Genomic DNA, 19,609 nt, shown 5'->3' with positions numbered 1-19,609 from the left:
CGGTGGCTTGGCTGTGGCAGAAATGGGGCTGTTCTTGGGGCCAGAGCCTCTGTCCACCCCACCCCCAGGACCCTCTGCAGGGGTTCACACCTGTCCTCCAAGCCTTTCCTTACACCTTCCCCCTCCCCTCCCCCTGAACTGCACCTCGGGTCAGGGGTCATCTAGGGTAACACCGTTTTTTAAAACCTTGTTTCTTACTGTCATGGTATCATTTCAGATGAACCTTCAGTGTGCTGTGCCTCCCCCCCACCCTTTAGCCTCATGTTTCTTGTACCCCCTCCCGCCTGGGACAGGGGCTTCCTAGCAGAACCCTGAGGGGTTTCTGTTCACCCAGAAGCTTTTGTCAAGTGAGTCATTTATTGCCTCTCAAGATTGGAAAATGGAAACTTCTGTATATTGAATTTTCCTAAAGCAGGGCCATTTCATCTGCTGCTCACGAAATTGCCTACCTAGAGCATGGGACTGAATAGCTAGAAAAGTCTGGACGTGAGAAGCCCGGCATCGGCGGGTCCCCAGTGTGGCCATGGGTCTCGTGGGCCCCTGGACCACAAGGTGAGGCCCACACCCCTCAGCCGGTCCCCAACAAACCCTTGAAGGCCTCCCGACAGCACACGGTCTGGGTCTGTTTAGAAATAAAATAATGCTTAGAGGAGAAATGAGGAACTTAATAGGATTTTAAAAGCCACAGGAACTGATGGGGCTACAGATGGTAGAGGGGCTGGGAAGACGGAGTCAGCCCCGGTTTTATGGTGGGGAATGTGGCCTCGGGGAGGGCCTCAGAGCCACGTCCACATGCATCGTGTCCAACCTCATTTGCTGGCCCAGCGGGACTCCGCTGCCACGAGAGCACCGGCTGTGATGAGGGGGACGGATGCCCTGAAGACGCTGTTAAACGGACAGGGAGCCGCGAGAGGCTGCGGGAGCCGCTTGGCTAAGTGACCGGCCCTCACCTGCCTCGGTGGAAACGAATGACTCAGGGACTGTCGCACCTGCGCCCAACCCTCCATGCCTTCCCCGCCTGCCCTTCCGGCCAGAGAGAGACCGAGACGGGAGGGTGAGACTGAACTGGTGGAGAGACGCAGACATGGGCTCCCAGGTCTGCAAAGGGAGGAGGGGGAGGCAGTGGAAGCACGGGGGTGGGGGACTTCAGCCCCAGGTGGTTCTGCAGGACTTGGAGGGGTACATAAAAGAGGTCCCGTCACCCTCTAGAAGCTTCCGTGTGTGTGTGTGTGTGTGTGTGTGTGTGTGTGTGCGCGCGCGTGTGTTGGGGCGGGCAGGGGCGGGCGGGGGGACAGTCCATGGCTGCAGCTCAGGGCCACTCCCCTTGACATCGCCGGAGCCTCCTCCAGGCCCTGCCGCCCGGGGCGGGGTGGGGTGGGGTGGAGGAACCACAGGACTTTATAACGCGGAGCTCAGCCCTCCTGCTGGTGGGGAATGTGGCCTCGGGGAGGGCCTCAGAGCCCTCAAGGGTAGGTCCGTCCCTACACCCTTCCTTCCACGATCATCGGGTCTCCGTCCAGGCTCCCCTATCAGGTTCAGCCTCAGCTGCCCCCTTGCCTCCCTAGCCTGGGCCTGACCAAGGCCCCCTCAGGAAAACACGCCTGATGGGCCAGAGAGGGACCGTGGAGCGCCTCGTCGGTCCCCACGGTGGGCATGACTGCTTCCCGAGCTCGGGCTCACTTGTCTCACACGCTGCTGGAGGCTGGAGTGTGTCTGTGCTCGTGTGGCTTCCAGTCTGGGTCCCTGGAGGGGTGAGAGCCACCCGGGAGGGCTGCTCTCACCCTTGCTCCTGCTCCCTCGGAAGGGCTCCCCGGTGCCTCCCTGCTCCCTCTGAGGGGGCGGCCCCTTGAACCCTGAGTCCCCTCTTTCCCAGGACTCCCTCCCAAGCCGTCTTGGTTTCTAACTTCTCCAACGCCTCAGCCTGACATCTTGCTGCTTTCTTCTGTCATTTCATGTAGATGAGATACAAACGGGTGGCCCCAGTCTGTGCCCCGCCCCCAGTCACTGGATCCCTGGTGCGGACGTTCGGTTTCACTTCACCAGGCGCGAGTGTGGAATTGGGTGTGTGTCTGTGGGTGCCTTTGTCAGTGCTGAGCGGACGGCGTGTTGGTGGGAAAGGTGTGTGAGTGCCTCCCTCATCTGGGCCCTGGATGAGGCCTGCATTAGCTGAAACTTCTGACCTGCAGCTGGCTACTGGGAAGAAGTGGGGGTGGTTTCTGGTGATGGGGTCAGAGGGGTGTGGCTTCCTAGGGCACAGCTCACATCTGCTGCTATGTGGCTAGGACTGGCGGAGGTGGGGTGGGACCAGGCCTACATCTGCTGTACTGGCCCAGGTCTCAGCCACTCCTTCCCTCCTCAAGGGCTCCTACTTGTTTGCTGACCCCCTTGAGCCCCTTGAGGTGGGGTGGTGGACCCCAGCCCCGGCCTCCTCTGGTTCAGCCCAGGGAGCCCCCAAGCAGGTTTGCTGCCTGAGGCCAGGCTGCTCAGAGCCTGACTTCCTGAAAGGACCCCCCCACCCCCCCCACCCCCCCACCCCCCGCATTCTGGCTGCAGGAGCCTTGCCTGGGGCTGGGGTGGGGGCGGGGGGGGGGAGCTTATCCTGTCTTCAGCCGTAGCACTCATTTGGACTGAGACCAGGGAGGATGGGGAGGGGGTCAGGGCTACAGGGCAGCACATTGCGGGCACCCACCCAGAGGCTGAGAGTGAAACGGAGAGGCTGAAGGGCCCTTGCAGCTGTGGAGACCCAGTTCAGACGGGGACCTTGAGCCAGCTCTTGGGGCGGGTGTGTCTGCCTGCTAGGAGGCAAAGGACACAACAGTTCACGCCCAAGAAAGCGTCCTTGCCTCTGAGATGGCCAGGGCAGGTGGGAGGGTGCCCTTTACCTGGTTCCTCTCTGTCCCCAGCCTGCCTCACTCCCCTGGTGAATGAACTGGCTTGCTTATTTGGGGGTGAATCTGAGTTGATATATGACTTGCTCCAGCAAGTTCTGTGGGGTTAACAGGATTCTCCTTGCAGCGGGATGGGTCCTGGGGAAGCTCTTTCTCCTTTGGTTTTCTTTCCCCACCTAGCTGGAGCCCTAGCTCTTGGTGGTGGTATCAGGGGCTGTCTCCTCTCTTCCTGCCCAGGGATGTTACAGCTGTGATGCCCTCTCTTTGCCTGGTCCTCCATGGCGTCAGTGGCTCCTCCTTCTGATGGAGACAAGTGCAACCCCTTGGCCTTGTGTCCAGGGTTCCATTTTCACTTTGGGCCCTCACTGTCTCCTGCCAAGTCTACACCTCTTGGTCCAGTTTTCACCTCCTCCAGGAAGCCCTCCCTGCTTGCTCCAGGCCACAATGGGTTCTCTCTTCTCTGACCCCTGCAGTCCTGGTCTCTCATGTCTTATGGGTACGTCCAGTTTCTCATCCAGACTGGTCCTGCCTCCCTCACCTGGGACCCTGTTCCTCTCCCCTCATTTACCTTGAGAATAGCCCTAGAGGTATGACAAATGCCTGCAGCACCTTCCCACTGTCCCCTGAGTCCGAAAGAGTCCTAGGAGTCAGAGGAATGCAGAGCACCTGGGTGCTGGTTACTGACAGGCAGGGCTTTGAATTCTGGCTCTGCCACCACCTAGCTGTGTGACCTGAAACAAGTTACTTAGCCTCTCTGTGCCTTGGTTTGTACCTTTAAGTGGGGCCAATAACTTCCACCTCCCAACGTTTTTGTATGGATTAAACATATTTGTTTAAAGTCCTGGCCCACGGCGGTCTGGTGGTTAAGACTCTGCGCTCTCACTGCTGAGGGCCTGGGTTCAATCCCTGGTTGGGGAACTAAGGTCCCACAGGCTGCGTGCTGTGGCCAAATCAAATCAAATCAAATCAAATCAAATCCCAGCCCTCAGTGGGTGCTCTGTAAACAGCAGCTTTCCTGGATAGTGAGATCTCCCATCCCTGGGTGAGGGGGTGGAGGCCCAGAGAAGCAGTGTCCGGGCCAGAGCTCATTCTGGACAAAGATGGGAATAGAACCCAGGACCAGAACAAGAGCTGCCGTCCTGTACTCTTCCTGGGGAGCTCCAGCCAAGCACCTAGCTAATCCGGGATGAGGAGAGCCCGGGTGGTGCAGACCCACCTCTCCCTCTAGGGCCATTTCCTCTTCCTGCCCCTCCTTTCTCCTCCCAGCTGTGCCCCCAAGTCTTCCCAGCTCCCTGCCACCTTCCCCTCTACCCACTTTCTCCCAGGCCTCCCTCCTCCTTCTGCCCCTTTCCCTTCACCTTTCTGGGCTCTTCCTTTCCCATCGTGTTCCTCCCCCGCCCCTTCCACTCCCACCCCTGCCTTCCATACCTTTCTCCTGTTCCCATTTCTTTCATCTTTTTTAATGTTCACTTCTCCCCCATCCCCTCCCTCCACTGAAGAAGTATTTAATGGATATTAAATTATTTTAAACTTTCTTTTTCTTTTCAAATAGCTTGGTGATGATGCTTCCTCAGGATCATCTCCTTGTTTAACACTGAATATGCAATGAATGGATAGATGTTTAGGTTTGGCTCTCTTTTCCCCCCTTTCTACTGCAGGAAGAATAAAAGACCTGATTAATCTGGTTTGGGGCGAGTGTCAGCGCAGGAGATATATGGGAGAAAGGAGATGAGGTTAGCAACTTGAAGTCGGAGAGTTACTGCCTCCAAGGCCAGTGAGGGGAGAAACGGTTTGCATTAGAGCGCAGCGCGGCCTCGCTGGCAGCAGGCTTCCCGACACCCTGCTCCCGGCCTGGATTAAACTAGGCCTTCTTCATGCCACCCCGACTTCTCCAGGTGTGGAATATCCCCTCCTTCAAGGCAGCTCAGGTGCCACGTCCTCGTCCTCCGAGGTCTCTGGCTGCCCCCACCTCGGGGACCCCTCCTCTGGGACTGCAGGTGCCACTTACCGTCCGAGCTCCCTCCCCACCAAAGCCAGGGGTCTCTGCTGCCTCCTGGCCCTGCCACACGGATAGGGCGTTGCAGGTGAGTCACTGCCTGACAGGTGACCTGGTTGCCAGGTCCTGCTGGTCCTTTCTCCCGGAGACAGTCTCTGGGAGAGGCCCTGCCTCTGCCCCGTGTCACTGAGGGCACCTGCGTGAGGCCAGACTGCACGCCTCTCTCCGCCAGGGCAGGGGGCCTGGCCCTGGGTGTTTGAGGAGCCTCTGTGTGCAGAGAAAACCAAGTAACTGGACTACCAGGAGAGGGGCAGGAGCAAGCAGTGTGACCCAGGTGTGGTCCGCAGCATGAGCCCTTCACACCTGAACCATTTTTACTCTTCAACCAACCCGCCCCCACGATCGGGGTCCTCGGGATGGGGAGCTCTCAGAGGGCCACAGGGAGGCGCACCTGTGCCCTGGGGCATGGGGCCCCTTCGGGCAGCTGGGTTTGTTGGGTGGGATTCGAGGCCTGGGTCAGGAGGGCCCCAGAGCCATAGAGGCCTTGTGCCAGGGTGGAGGCCCTGTTGGGGCCCAGAGGGCAGAGGCCTGTCCTGGAGGGACCACAGGTCCCAGGGGTGGGCAGGCCACCTGTGGCCACACTACAGTTTCCTCAGGACAAGAACCTTGACTCTGAATTTGCAAATAGCTTTTGCCTATTTTTTGCTCTTAATTTCCTGGAAAATTGGGAGGGGGGGAGAGGGGGAGGGAGAGAGAAGTTCCTCAGCGCCCGGTTGAGCTGAGATGAGAGTGAGTGTCCAGGCCTAGCCAGGGAGAGCCCAGGGGCATGGTGTGGGCACGGACACCCGGGCCAGAAGCCTGGAGGGTGGACGCTTGGCAGAGGAGCCAGAGCCTGGCCTGGTCGAGCCTCTGTGTGCAGTGGGGGGGCGGGGGGGAGGCCCCCGCTGGTGGATGGAACAGAGCCTCCCCTTGGGGCACAGAGGCCTGAGTCTGGGGGTGAGGCTCTGTCCTCCTGCTCTGTCCCCTTCCAGACATCTGCCTGTCCACCTGTATGTAGGTCCAGGGTCTTGACTTCGGCAGCCCCACCCTGCAGTGGGCAGCCCCCCTCAGATTCACCCACTCTGGCCTGAGCCTTCCCAGGGCAGGACTGAAACACATTTCCTCCCTCCCAGCCTGGCACCCTTTCAACTAGTCCAGTCCCATCCCAGTGGGGATTTCCTTAGTGACACAGAGGTGGGCCTACCCTTTTGGGTGTCTTAAAGGGGGCAGTGGAGTGCCCAGGACATCCTACTTGTTTACTCATGGGAAGGAAGGAACCCCAGCATACGGCAGACCCCAATTCTCCCCCATCCTCTTTACTCTGTCCCCACATCTGTCACCCAGGGCTCCAAAGCCCTGTTCCAGCCCTGGGCCATGAGGTCCCCAGGGGGCAGGGGGAGGCGGCAGGGAGTTGCTGCAACGCTGCATCAGGGGGAGGGGAGGGGGGAGGGAAGGAAAGGAGGGAAGGGGAGGGGCAGAGACAAGTGGGCCCTCACGTGAAGGGGGCTGGCGCAGGCAGCTACTACCTCCTCGGCTCTCGCTGTCCGCTGGCTTCACCTGGATCGGCCGGTTCATCTGCAACAGAGCACAGGGGGGCAGTGTTAGAGCAGACACATCTGCACCCGAAGATACGCAGGTGTTCATGGGTACATAGCACATGGACCACACCACCGACACATACACCCGCGTACCCGCGCAGCTGCAAACGAGCGAGTCTTCACTAAAGCCCCACCCATCTCCCCTCCCCAGTGTGGTCCCCAGGGTCCCCTGATTTCAGGAGGGTTTCTCAGGATTGGAGGTCTCCAATCCTGAGAGGGACCTCCAGTGGTCCCTCTCCCAGCTTTGAGTACCTCTTGCTGTGATACTAGAATCTGAGGTGTCCCCTCTCTGGCCCACCCTAGAGACAGATCGCTTTGCTGAAACTAGCTGGTCTCTGGCCGAAGACTAACTCCTGCCCAGGTTGGGGCATGGCAGTGAGTTGCACCCCATCCCTGCAGTATCCTGCAGATGCTGGCTGTGGGTCCCAGGGGTGCCTGAGGCTCTGGACCACTCAGCTCCTTGTTGGAGCAGAGCTCAGGGCTGGGGCTCCTGACTGCGGCCAGGCTGTCCCCTCGGGGTGTATGTGGAGTGGGCACAGCTACTTGTCTCACGTGGTGTCTGGGTGCCAGGACGACACCAGGCACGGCCTGACGCCCCCAGCCTTTTAGCCGCCGGCCTCTCTGGAGGATCCGTTTCAATGCCTCATTCAGGCCACTAGGGGGCTCTGAACTCCAGGATCTGGGGCTCCGCAGCCTGTTTTCCATCCTCCGGATGCCGGAGGAGGCGTAAGGTGGGCTCTCAGGCCCTGAGGATATTTCACACAATAAAAATGGTAGGAATCACGCAAATGGAATTGTATTTTATGTCTCTGCCAGTGCTTTTGCTTGTCCTGTACCTCTCTTATCCCTTACTCTATTTGCATTTCTCTCACAAACAAACCTTGAGAGGCAGGCAGCGCAGGTACTAAATGCCCCCATTTTGTAGATGGAGAAGCTGAGGCGGGGCCCCCTTGTGGCAAGATGTGCCTGGGAACCTGGGTCCTCCAGGGCTATTTTTGGGCTTTTGTCCTGCACCAGGTGACTTTCCTTTGCCAGTTCCCCTTGTGTATGGAGGCTGGACTAGCCAGTCACAAGCTTCCTTCTGGTCTAGGATTCGAAGTGAGCTTTGGTTGCGTCAAGACGATGGGTGGGGGAGCGTGGGTGCCCGTGACTCAGCAAGGTGAAGATGAGGCCAGGGGAAGGGCAGAGCCACGCAAGGAAGGACAGAGGCGGGAGGCAGGGCACAGAACAGAGGAAAAGGAAGCACAGGTGGCCCGGAGGGTAAGATAGGATTCTGGGGGGGCCGGTCCACTAAGAGGGGGTCCGGGTGCCATTGTTTGCCAGGAGGTCGCCACTCGGCACCCCTTATGGAGTTGAGGGAAATGAAGGTACTTGGTATGTACGCTCTGCCCGCGGAGGAAGGTGTGGGTTTACGGGAACCTCCAATTAACAGGGAGAAGGAAGAGGGACATAGGAAATTCCCAGCTTCATTTCGGGGGTCCTGGCTTCCCCATAGACCACCTGTTTTCCAGTCCTAGAGCGAAGGGTCCAGGAGGCTGAGCTTGCCTCTGGCTGTGGAAGAAGGGCTGTACTCTCGGGTTCCCGTTCTGTGTCTTCGGAGACTCCACATCCAGCCCTTCCCTAGGCTGTCCCTCCTTTCTGGCCATTGTGTTCTCCTGGGTACATTTCTATGGCTTTCTTGCTTATGTAATTATTATAATGCTCCACGGACGGATTATTATCTCTCTCTTGCCAATGAAAAGCCAAGCTCGGAGGAGTGGCAGATCCAGACTGCAGCCAGGGTGGGTAGGCACGGTGCTACCATGATAAGTTATGACGATGGGGTGGGTTGGACTTCCTATGTTTCACCTCATTTGACCCCAAAGCTGCTCTGAAAGGAGGGGGTCAAGGGAAGATGTCCATCTGGCAAGGGGCAATTGGGCCACCAAATCGAATACAACCCCTCCGCCTGGTCCCCCAAATCTGGCCCCCACCGCCTCTTGCATCATTCCATTCCTCGCGACCGGGCACTTCCCCCCCCCCCCCCCCCACATCTGTTCCTTCGGCCTGTGAGCTCTGTTCCCATACCCCCACCAGCCTCTGGCCTGAGCCTTCCTGGTACTCCAGGGGGAAGAGTCCTGCAGGAATTCTCCCTTTTCTGTATAGAATGTACAGTCAAGTTGGGAATTGAGTTGCAAAGGGGGCACCGCACTGCTACACCTACAGGAACACGAACAGCTGCTACAAAATTATATTGTTGGATTATCATCACTTCCCCTAGGATGCGTGCAAATAGATAATCTTTAACCAAGGAAATGGAGTTTCAGAGAGGCTAAGAAACTAGCTTGAGGTCACACAGGTGGTAAACGGTGATCAAGATGAACCCAGGACTCTTAACACCAGACTACATGTTCAGGAGATTCTGAGAACCAGACGTGACAGGCTTAGGAAGGGTCCAGGAAAGTTCAGAGTGTGGGGAAGGGGGTGAGTGGTGAGCTGATTCAGGCTCCCCGGTAAGGAGTGGGGCGTGAGGAGGGGCGGGTAGAAGAGTGTGAACCAGGCTCAGCGGGGCTCTGCTGCTGTGGAGACGAGGGAAGGAGGAGGCCTCAGAGGAGGCTCCGTCCCTGGGGCCAGAGCAGGCCCAGGCCGAGCCCGAATGCTTAGAGGCAATGCTGGGAGGAAGGGCAGGGACCCTGGGAGGACGCCTCCCCTGGCACCTTGTTTCTGAGTCCCACAGCAAATCTCTGGAGAGCAGAGGGGGTGAGTCCTATGGACGGACAAGGGCTGGGGTAGAGCTGTTTCTGTTGTAATGGGACCCATTTTCCATGGTAAATTAAACAAGGCAAATGCAATCTGCCTGTGCATGGAGCCTTCCACCCTGGGGCATGCCACCCTCAGGCAGTCAGCCACTGTCCCGCTGTCCTTGACACCTGGGCACTCGTGAATGCTCTGCCCCAGGCTTACGGACTTAGGCCTGATTCCCCTCAGTTCCACCCCCCACCCCCCAGCAAGCCCTCCCAGGCCAGCCCTGGACGGTGCTCCCAGACCTCCTCCATCACTGGGCTCCTGGCAGTGGGGACCCAGGGGCTCATCTAGCCTCCCACCTGCCCTCAGCCACGGTCTGGGCACCCACAATGGAGCAGAATTGCCCTGGTTCCCATAGACCTGTGGCTCCTGGGGTCATATTTCATGTCCTATTATTATCTAGGGATGGTCAGAGTCCATACAGCCTTTGCAGGGCTGTCAGGGTGGTGCCGGGATAGATGGAGAGAGAAAGAAATCCCGTGCTTTCTTAATTCTCAGCAGAAATAAAGTGTCAGGCTCAGCTGGGAAGATTTCTTAGGTAGAGCAGGCTCTGTACAGATGCCTCGGGCCTGAAGGGAGATCTCACTCCTTTGGCCCGTGTTTCTCTTCCCTGTTCCAGACTCCAGCCCCATCTAGCCTCGCCCGGGCCTGCTTACATCCTGGGAAGCAGAGGGCAGACCGTGCCGCAGAGATGGGCAGTGAGGCAGGAACGGTGAAGAAGGGGAGACAGGATACTGGTAGGAAGGCGGGAGGGGCAGTTGCCATCTCCTTGCCCATCTTCTAACTTTGCCTGTGGCCTCAGGACCTCTTGGCCACATGAGCCCCAGGGCATCCCCTGCAGGTGAATGTCGAGGATGCTGGGGCCCATTTCTTGGTGCCTTTCCTCTAACCCATCCCTTGCTCCTCTGTCCAGCCATCCCGTCCCTCTCAGCCACTGTATTATCCTTCTGGGAGGGCCTGGGCCTGGGCCTCGGGGCTGGGTCATCAGCATCCCCACGTTCCCCGGTGGCCTTCAGCCCCAGTTGTGCCTACAGGTGCCTGAGCTGCACCGCCTTCCCTGGGTCAGGAACAGCTCCCTGAAGCCACCCTCAGGCTTCTGGGGTCAGCCCTCTGGGGACATCACTAGCTTCCTTTGTCATCGACTGTGTTCAGGCTTCCAGCCCCGGGTGCCCCTCAGGGGGAGCGAGTGGTCCTGGCCTAGGTCTGGGGTCCTCTCTGCTCCCTGCTGCAGCCAGTGGTGGGTGGCGGGGCCTCCTTCCCTCCCAGGCCCCTCTGCCCTGGCCCCACCTCCCCTTCTTCTCCCCGTCTCTGCCACTTTTTGCATCAACACATAGCCATGCATTAAACAAGACATTCCATTAATTTCTTCATCATCATAACTTAAGCTGGGACATACCCTTTAAATATTCATTCAGCTATGAAAACTGGGCATTAAAATTTTAATAATGTCAAGCTCATTTGAACTGGGTTCCTTGGGGACGATTACGATACAATTAGAATAAATACAATGATTGATCTGGTCCAAAGGCTTCACCTGTCCATCCAGCGTGGCTTCCCGCATAAGGAGAGGCCTGTGGCCAGTGGGCAGACAGACAGACTGATGGACAAGCCAGCTGGCTCTTTCTTGACTCCCTCTCCCCCTCCCAACACCCCCTCCCATCTCTGCTCCAGGGGCCACGTCTCCCTCCCACAGGGGTCTGCGGGTCTCTGCTGCCCACTGTGGGCCAGGGTGCAGGGCCGTCCCTCGGCATCTGGGAAGCTGGCTCCGATTAACGCTCGTGGTTCCAGTTACCACTTTCCTTGTCCTCCTGGTACAAACTGGGCTGTGCCCCTGGGCTTGTTCCTGTGTGAGAGCCATTCTCTTGTCTGTGTCTCTTCACGCCGGCCCTGCGAGGGGCTCCCCGAGGCTGGAATGAAACCCCACCAGAGCAGGCCCAGCCTGCGGAGGGGGCCCCTGGTCCCTGAGTGCCCACATGGGTTCTGCCACCAGACCAGAGAGGGACTGTCTTCACTCGGCTTCCCTTCTGCTGCAATCACCTTCCTAACGGCTGGCATGAAGGTTTTGGGGGGTGGCTGAGCCCCCTCTGTCCCTTACTGCCTGGCACCTGCCTAAGCCAGTGCCAGGGTGAGCCCTGGGGACGTCCGGAGCTTGCCCCTGCTTCACTGGGGACAGCCCTTGCTGCCCGCAGGATCACTTGGGGCCCTTCCTCCTGGAGCTGGGTCCCCCTCCACCTGTCTTCTCAGGACCCTAAGCCCCCTGCTTCACACCGGGCCCCAGTGAGCTGACCCAGAGCTGTCTCAGAAAGAGCCTGGGAAGTTCCCTGTCACTTGTCAAAGGCCATCCAAACCCTCCCCTTGCTCAAAAGACTTCCTGCCCTTCCAGTAAGACTTCCTTGGTTATCTCTCAGCCCCCCAGCCACACATGGCCCTATACCACTCTCTCTGTCTCTTTGTGTGTGTGTGTGTGTGTGTGTGTGTGTGTGTGTGTGTGTGTGTGCGCGCGCGCATGCGCGCGTGACTGCGACAGAGAGACACTTGTTTCTCAAGCAAGAGCAGGGACCTGATTTCCTACTCATAGACCCCTGAGACCCTACCCTAACTCAGGACTGAGCTCCCCTGGAGTGTGTGTGTGTGTGTGTGTGTGTGTGTGTGTGTGTGTGTGCGCGCACGCGCGCGTGACTGCGACAGAGAGACACTTGTTTCTCAAGCAAGAGCAGGGACCTGATTTCCTACTCATAGACCCCCCAGACCCTACCCTAACTCAGGACTGAGCTCCCCTGGAGTGTGTGTGTGTGTGTGTGTGTGTGTGTGTGTGTGTGTGTGTGTGACACATGTACCCATGCTCACGCTTGAGTAGTACTTGTGTGCCATCACAGACATCATGAGATAACTCATTAAGGTTGGGTGTTGGGATTAACCGAGATGAGGGAGGAAACTAGTGCGGTGCTCCCAGCAAATGTCAGCTTCCGTGTTGTTTGCCAGTCTGTGACCCAGAAATGCCTCAGGAAGGTCTGGACCAATGCCCTGCACGGGGCTGGGGAGGGGGAGGGGGAGGACAGTTGGGGTGGCAGGGTTACTGGCGTGGCCTATGGAGATGGCCAGCGTGCTCTCCAGCCAGCAGCTGAGCCCCCAGATGCACTTCCAGGGTGGGTGTCCAAACCTCAAAGCCGAGGGTCCTTTCTGGCTGCTTTTGGGATGTGTGGGTGTCTGGTGATACCTCGTTTTCTGCTCACCAGGAGGGCTCGCATCTCCCAAAACCATGCAGTAATCTGGTAATGCTGATCCTTCTTCTGTTCAAACCTGCAGCCTGCGCTGGAAGCAGCTCTTAGCTCTGTGCGCCCACACATTCCTCAGAGCCTGGCCCCTACTCTTCATCTGTCCTGCTGTTTGTTCTCATCCCCCCGAGAGAACTCAGCTTTTATGCTCTCTGCCCCCCACCCCAGCACACATGACGGTCATGGAAATGGTGAAGCAGCAGACCCTGTGTTCTGGACCTGTTGGGACATCTGTGCCCCATCTTCAGTGGCACTGCTGCTCTGGGAAGAGAGACCTAATTTGCAGGGCCCCCTGTTTAAAAAGTAAGGAAAAAAGCATCATTAAAGCACTGAAATATAAAGCTTTCCCTTTCTTTCATGGTCTCTCTCTTGCTTGACTTGTCATGGTATTTTTTTACCTGCTATTTGATGTCGTTTTAAGTAAAGAAAAATATAAATTTTAAATTATTAGCATGGATTCTACCATTCATCTTTATTTTGTGTGATGCCAGTTTTAAGTGCAAACATCAGAACATTTAACGCCTATGCAGAATCACCAAAATTATACAATTCGTTTTTGTGACTCATGCCTGGAGGGTGCCTTGAGCTGGCCAGAGGAGAGAAATGCGAGCCAGACTCAGGAAGGTTAAGAAGAAAGAGAGGGTCTCCTCAGGCATGGAGACCCTCACAGGTACCCAGAGCCCCGCCCTGCAACATGGGGGGCAGGCTGGGCCTGAGGACTGCTGGGTTCTCTCTTCCACTGACTACAGACTGACCTGGTACAATCCAGCCAAGGGTGGGCCATGGGAAGTACAGCCAGACATCACTTGTGCCCATGGTACCCCCTGACCTAACCCACAGTGGGCAGGTGATCCTCAAGGGTATTGTAAATGCTGTGCCAGGGATGCATTAGTCAGCTGAAAGATGCTCACCCCTGCTAAGACAATGCCTCTGTTGACCAGAGAGACATGCCACGGCACTGCCAGCCTGGGGTACCACAGGGAAAGTGGGCCCCACCCGATCCTCCCTAAACCCCACCCAGGCCGTTGCTGGCTGGCCTAGAAGGCAGAGTGATTTCACGTGGGGACCAGGATGTATATGGATCAGGCAGGTGGTGGGAGGCAAAACCGATCATAAGCAGAGGCCCCAGGCCCCCTACATGGGCTCCTTCATGCCACAGACTTCGCTTATGAAACACAAATTCAAAGATAAAATTTTAAGAATTTCAAGGTGGCAACTGCAGAGCACTAAACACTAAGCATGGGACCCTTCTGAGTGTGGGGCCCTGTGTGACAGCACAGGGAGCCTGCCCATGAACTTGCCCTGACCACGATGCCCTTCTGGGTCCCCATCATCCTGCAAGCTTATCTCTATCCACCAGCTCCAGGCATCAGACATATCCTTGACCATCAGGTGTTTTCAGGTGGAACTGTGCACAAGCTTCTGAAACAGAGAATGGTACTCAAAGATTTATCCTAAAAAAATTAAAAAAAAAAAAAATTTATTTATTTATTTTTGGCCGCGTTGGGTCTTCGTTGCTGCACGCAGGCTTTCTCTAGTTGCGGAGAGCGGGGGCTACTCTTCGTTGCGGCGCGTGGACTTCTCGGTGCGGTGGCTTTTCTTGCTGCGATGCACGGGCTCTAGGCGCTCGGGCTTCAGTAGTTGCAGCACGGGGGCTCAGTAGTTGTGGCGCACGGGCTTAGTGGCTCCGCGGCATGTGGGATCTTCCCATACCAGGAATGGAACCCGTGTCCCCTGCATTGGCAGGAGGATCGTTAAACATTGCGCCACCAGGGAAGTCCCAAGATTTATCTTTTAAAGGTGAACTTTGGGCAAGTTTGGGAGGATAGACTGAGAATTTCCAGACTTTGGTGTAAAACGCTGGTGGTGAGGCTGCAACCATCTGATACAGATAGAGAAGAGAACTCACTAATGAGAGCAATGGGGACCACAGGTGGGCGGCTCTACAGTAACCCTGTCCTCCACCAGGATTTTGTCTTCATGGCACTTAACAATTCACAATGAACAAATTAATTAGTGGAGAAATTGTTTGTTCAAAGCCCCAGGAGGGCAGATTCTGAATCCTGGGCCCGGCTGGATTCCCCTGACTGTGCACAGAGGGCCCTCAGTAACCTTGGAAGGAAAGGATGAACCCTTGCTGCAGGGGCCTCCCAGTCCCCCAGAGAGAAGGGATCGAAGGGGAATGGCAGAAGCAGCACACATTATTTGTAGCTTGTTGTAAATATATTGTTTTAATTACCTCCTTAATAAATTGTGTAAGGTTCACTCCACAGGGTGGGGTTAGAGATTCAAGGAATCCCGTTTGCTGTCATCATGAAGTTTTGACTTAAGGACACCCCAGCAATGACTGCAGAGTGACATGTGCCTTTGCTGGAGGCACTCCCCCACCACGGGCCAGACTCCGAGGTGACCCTGGCCAGGCCAGTTGGTGGTGTGGCTCCCAGGGCCTGAGGGCAGGTCCCGAGCCTGCTGTGGGTGCAGCGCACTTGCTCCCTTCTCGGCTCAGCCACCACCCATGCTTCCCTCAGGTCTCAGCATCCCCCTGGCCTTGCAATAAATTAGGGGTCTCTTCAAGCTCCCTGTTCTTTCCTTCATTGCCTTGCCACAATTTGGGACAGTGATAAGCCATTATGGTTCTCAAGTTGTGGATTTATTTGTTTAATATTTGTCTCCTCTGTACGAGGGAAGGTCCACACCTGTTCTGTACCCACTGCGCACCCAGAGTCGGGCGTGGCACCCGGTACACCGTAGGTGTTCAATAAATGCTCACTGACCAAATGGACGACTGAATCCTCTATTGTGCCTGTCACTGGCATCGTTCTCTCCTGCCTCAGCCACAGTCTGGTGGCAGGAGTGTCCAGAGGCCAGAAGTGGAGACCTGCTGAACAGCCCTATTTCTGGTCCAGAGAGAAAGGCCCTTTAACCCTCCCTCCTCCAGCAAAGTGGTGATGTTGTACCTCCGGATTAGGAAGGGTTTACTGAACCAGTGATCATGGTTTAGAGAGACAGCCAGTGAGCGCGGACCAGACAGAAGAACCTGGAGGTTATTGTTAAAATATGCAAATCCACAGCCCATTGAAATGCAAACCCTCCAGATAAGATTTTTAATAAATCTGGTTCTGCTCCCATTCCCCGCATCCAGGAGGCCATCTGATGCTTGTTGGGTCAGGCATGTAGGCCCTGTCAGCTCTTCACCCCTCTCCTCATTTAGATGGTCCAGCTCGGAGCTGCCCCTGAAGTGGTGGAAGGGGGGTGCCTCCCAGCCAAGGCCCTCTGTTGGTCCCTTGGTAAAACACTTGAGGTCACCTCTGGATCACCCACAGAGGCATCTCACCCTCATCCTTCCCCTTCTTCACCTTCATCCTCACCTCCTCTCATTGGTCTGAAGGGCAGAGTCCCAAGCCCTTGTGCCCCCCTCCAGCGAGGCCCAGTCACACCCGTCACTCTGCCAGTCATGGCCTCTAGATTCCTTCAGTCAGCTGCTGTCAAAAGTGGTCCTCAAGGGGATGAAGGAAGGCGGCTGAGAAGCAGCACAGAGGCCTGACTGTCTTAATGACCATCAAGACAGGAGAGTGGGTGGACCTGCATGGCCTCTGCCGTGTGCCTGGATGGAGGACAGGGAGGCATGAGTGACCGTGACAGGTGACAGTTATCGAGTCCTTCGCAACTCCAGACCTTGCACTGACCACACGACTTGGCTATGTCCTTCCATCCTTTCTGACACCAGAGGAGCCCGGTGAGCTGACTCACGGGGTGGGGAGGATGTAGAGGGGGTTGGCTGGCAGGCAGAACCGCGGACGACGTAGGTGAGTTGAGGGAAGAGCCAGCAGGGTGTCACAGAGTGTGAGGAAAGTCTCAGAGTGTGATGTGCAGGCAGGTCGGGTGGAGGCAGGGGGCCTGATGTGGCCCCTGGAGGGTCTGAGCCTGTGCAGTGGGCAGTGGTGTCCCCTGTCAGTTTTTGGCAGGAACAGCATTCCACTAGGGCCACATTCAGAAAGAGCAAGAGGGCTTGGGGCAATGGAGCCTGGTCGGGGGTGAACATTTAGATCAGGAATGGCCAGTACTATCTTGGCATCTGGTCCCCTCCCAGCCTGTAGGCAGGTGGGGTGGGGAGCTAGACGCCCACGGTGCGGGGAGGGGAGCAGGGCACGGGGGCCTCTGCAGCCCGTACATCGTCCGTGGTCCAGCCCCACAAACAAGGCCCCAGGCAGTTGCTATGCAACAGGATGCTCTGCTCTGCAGTGTCCAGCCAACGGGCGGCGGCGCTGACGGAGCCTATTGGTGGGACTGCCTGGGGTGGCCCCCTCCCCTTCTCTCTGTCTCCTCTCTCGCTCCCATCCCTCTCCCAACCTCCACCCTCTCTGCTCTCTGGCATCTAAGTTTACAGAATGCTTTCCCCTCACCCACTGGGTACAAACAAAGGAGGTGCCCCTTCCCTGGGCCAGTCAAAGGTCTCTTCTGCTTGTTTCCAGAACGGAGGGGATCCCCAGTCAGCCTTTTAGTTTTCCTCGTCCCCCCCCCATTGCCATGGGGCTGGGATTGGGCCCCATCTGTGTGGGTGGAAGCTTCTCTGGGCTGTGGCAGGTAAGGAGGTGGAATCCTGGAGATGGAATAGTGCCGCTGGGCTCAGCCCCTACCTGGCAGTCAGGGCTTCCCAGATCCACGCGGCCAAGGGCAGCCTGTCTCTTTGTCTCCAAGCCCCATGTCCTTCTCATCCGCTCCCACCAACGTGCCAGAGCTGTCCTGGCAAGGGTGGGCGGACCCTTGTGGTCCTAATTAAGATCTGCTGCCGTGGAAACGAAGCTCATTAGCCTGCACGGCCAGGCTGGGTCGCTCACCCTCTTCAGGGTGGGGGTGTGTGATTTTTTTAAAAACAGCAGTGGATAGATAATTCTGGATGAAACGAGTCCCGATTTAGTTGGGAGGCCTGGATTTCAGTCCTAGCTCTGCCACCTCCTTGTGCATGTGAGGTGGGGCAGTTACTTGACCTCTTAGGATCACATCCCAGAGGGGGTGTGGAGAGCCCCGCGGGAGTGATAGCTCGGGTAATGCTCTTAGCACAGTGCCTGGCGCCTAGTAAGTGCTCAAGAAACAAACGGCAGCTATGCTCTCCGGCCTTTCCCCTCCCTTCCTCTCCCTGCTCCTCGTTCCCCCAAAGCCTCTCCTCCACCTGCCCCGGCTCTGCCCTCGCTGTGCCCTGTTCCCTGGCACGAGGATGGCACAGCAAACCTTCCCTGGGGAGAGCGCACCATCCAGTCTGCAGAAGGGCCTGGCCGAAAGGCATTCAAGCCCACCCTTCCTGGACCCCAGCCACACCGGGTGCCTTCTGCTCTCAGCACAGCAGCAGAACCGATCCCCCAAACGCCCAGCCCCACAGCCCTGCACTTGGCAGGGCCTAGCCACCCACCACCTTCCTCGTCTCGGGCGCCGGCTCTTCCGTACCTGCTCCCACACCACAGTGGGAGCTCCTCCTGCACGGGTGTCCCAGTTCCACTCTGGCCAGCTCTAGTGACGAGAGAGGATGTGTTTCCAGCCCGAAAACCCCTCCCCTTTCCTCTCACCAGCTCCGGTACCAGAGCTCCACAGGGCAAGGCAAGCCCACCTTCCAAGGCTGCCCTCAGCTACATGGACCTGAGAACCTGTTTCTTCCATCCCACCATGAGAGCTCACGCCTCCCTAGGGCCCGTGGCTGTGGGGCTCTGCGCCTGGGGGTGCCCGCGGTGCTCTCCAGCTGGGTGTGACCTTTCCCAGGCCACAGTGGAACCACTGCCTTCTTCATTTAGACTCTGACCCTCCTAACAAGCCGAGAAGGGGAGTGGGCACCCTGGCCCCGGGGGGCTGGATGGAGACCCTCGTCTATGTGTCCCACAGTCCACCTTCCCTTCTGCTTCTCCCCATCTCCCTTCAGCCTGCCCCTGAGTCAGATGCGCTGAGCCCTCCTCCACCACCTGCCCCACCAGGCTGCCCTGGACCCTGGACCCTGTTGCCAGGCTCAGCGCCCTCCATGAGCAGAAGGGGGCCTTTCCCACTGCCCTCCCCCAACCCGGGGCCCCTCCTCCCTGTCTCTTAGGGCTCAGTCTCAGGCCCGGAGGGACAGTCCCCACACAAGATAAAGGAAAAAACAAAGCCCACACCACATAAATGACAAATCTAGAGGAAATTGCTCTCAATCCCACACCATAGCCTGACGACGCCAGCCAAGCGCAAGTCTGAGTCATCCTAGAAACAGCACCGACATTGGCTTTTTGGAATTTGTCTCTGGGCTTTAGATTTAATCATTCCTTCTCTCTCTCCCCCCTCCCCCCACCGCCTCCCTCTGCCCCTTGCTCTCGGTTTTCTAATATGAGGCTGCACCGCCAGCTCATCCAAGTCTGTTTTCCTGGCATTAATTAACACAGCTCTCCAGCCTCCAACAGGCTAAATGATGAATCAGGTTAAATTCCAGACAACAGCCGCGCACCGCCATCAATTAGCCATCTCCGGGGCAGCTTCATTAATAAGCATCGATCATGGCCCTCCTCCTGGAACACGCCAGGGTCTCTGGGTCACGGGCACTGCCCACGAGTGTGTCAGGCTTAGGCGTGAGTGTGATCGTGTGTGCATGGGGGCTGAAGGGCTTGGCGGGGGTGGACACGTGAGTGTGTGTGTGAGGCAGGGGTGCGGAGGGAGCGGGTGACTGGGAGGGTGTGGTGCCTGTGCTGTGTGTGTGTGTGGTTGTCAGTGTGTGTGTGTGTGTGTGTGTGTGTGCGTGCCGTGTGGGCGGTGAGATGTGTGTGTGTGGGGTGCTGGAGTGCACAGGTTCGCTCTCCACGCTGCTGTCCCCTCCTTGCCTGCACTGTGCCCTCCTCTGCTTGCTGGGGAGGTGGCGGGGTTCTCCCAGGTGCCGCTGGGCCCTTACCCCTCCCCTGCTCTCCCCTCACAGACTTTGCACATCCCCTTCTCTTCAACTTGAGCCCCGTGGAGGCGATCCCCAAATCCCCCTCGCCATCCCCACCCTCTTTCGCTTTGCATTCAGGATTCTCTCGGTCT

The 19,609-nt window shown here is 57.4% G+C and overlaps 1 protein-coding gene across 13 annotated transcripts in view; it reads right to left on the bottom strand.

Moving 5' to 3' along the window:
- CELF4 (CUGBP Elav-like family member 4) overlaps positions 1 to 19,609 on the bottom strand; it is a 299,015-nt gene that overhangs the window by 68,069 nt on the left and 211,337 nt on the right. For all 13 annotated transcript variants that reach the window (XM_032602691.1, XM_032602694.1, XM_032602695.1 and 10 more), the window contains exon 3: positions 6,450 to 6,498. In XM_032602691.1, coding sequence (XP_032458582.1) covers positions 6,450 to 6,498 — 49 coding nt within the window. The remainder of the gene's footprint in view (positions 1 to 6,449; positions 6,499 to 19,609) is intronic.

The sequence above is a fragment of the Phocoena sinus genome, chromosome 14 (genome assembly GCF_008692025.1).
Source record: "Phocoena sinus isolate mPhoSin1 chromosome 14, mPhoSin1.pri, whole genome shotgun sequence".
Taxonomy (NCBI): Eukaryota; Metazoa; Chordata; class Mammalia; order Artiodactyla; family Phocoenidae; genus Phocoena; species Phocoena sinus.
Note: the sequence above shows the minus strand (reverse complement) of the source record. Positions and strands in the feature narration are given on the sequence as shown.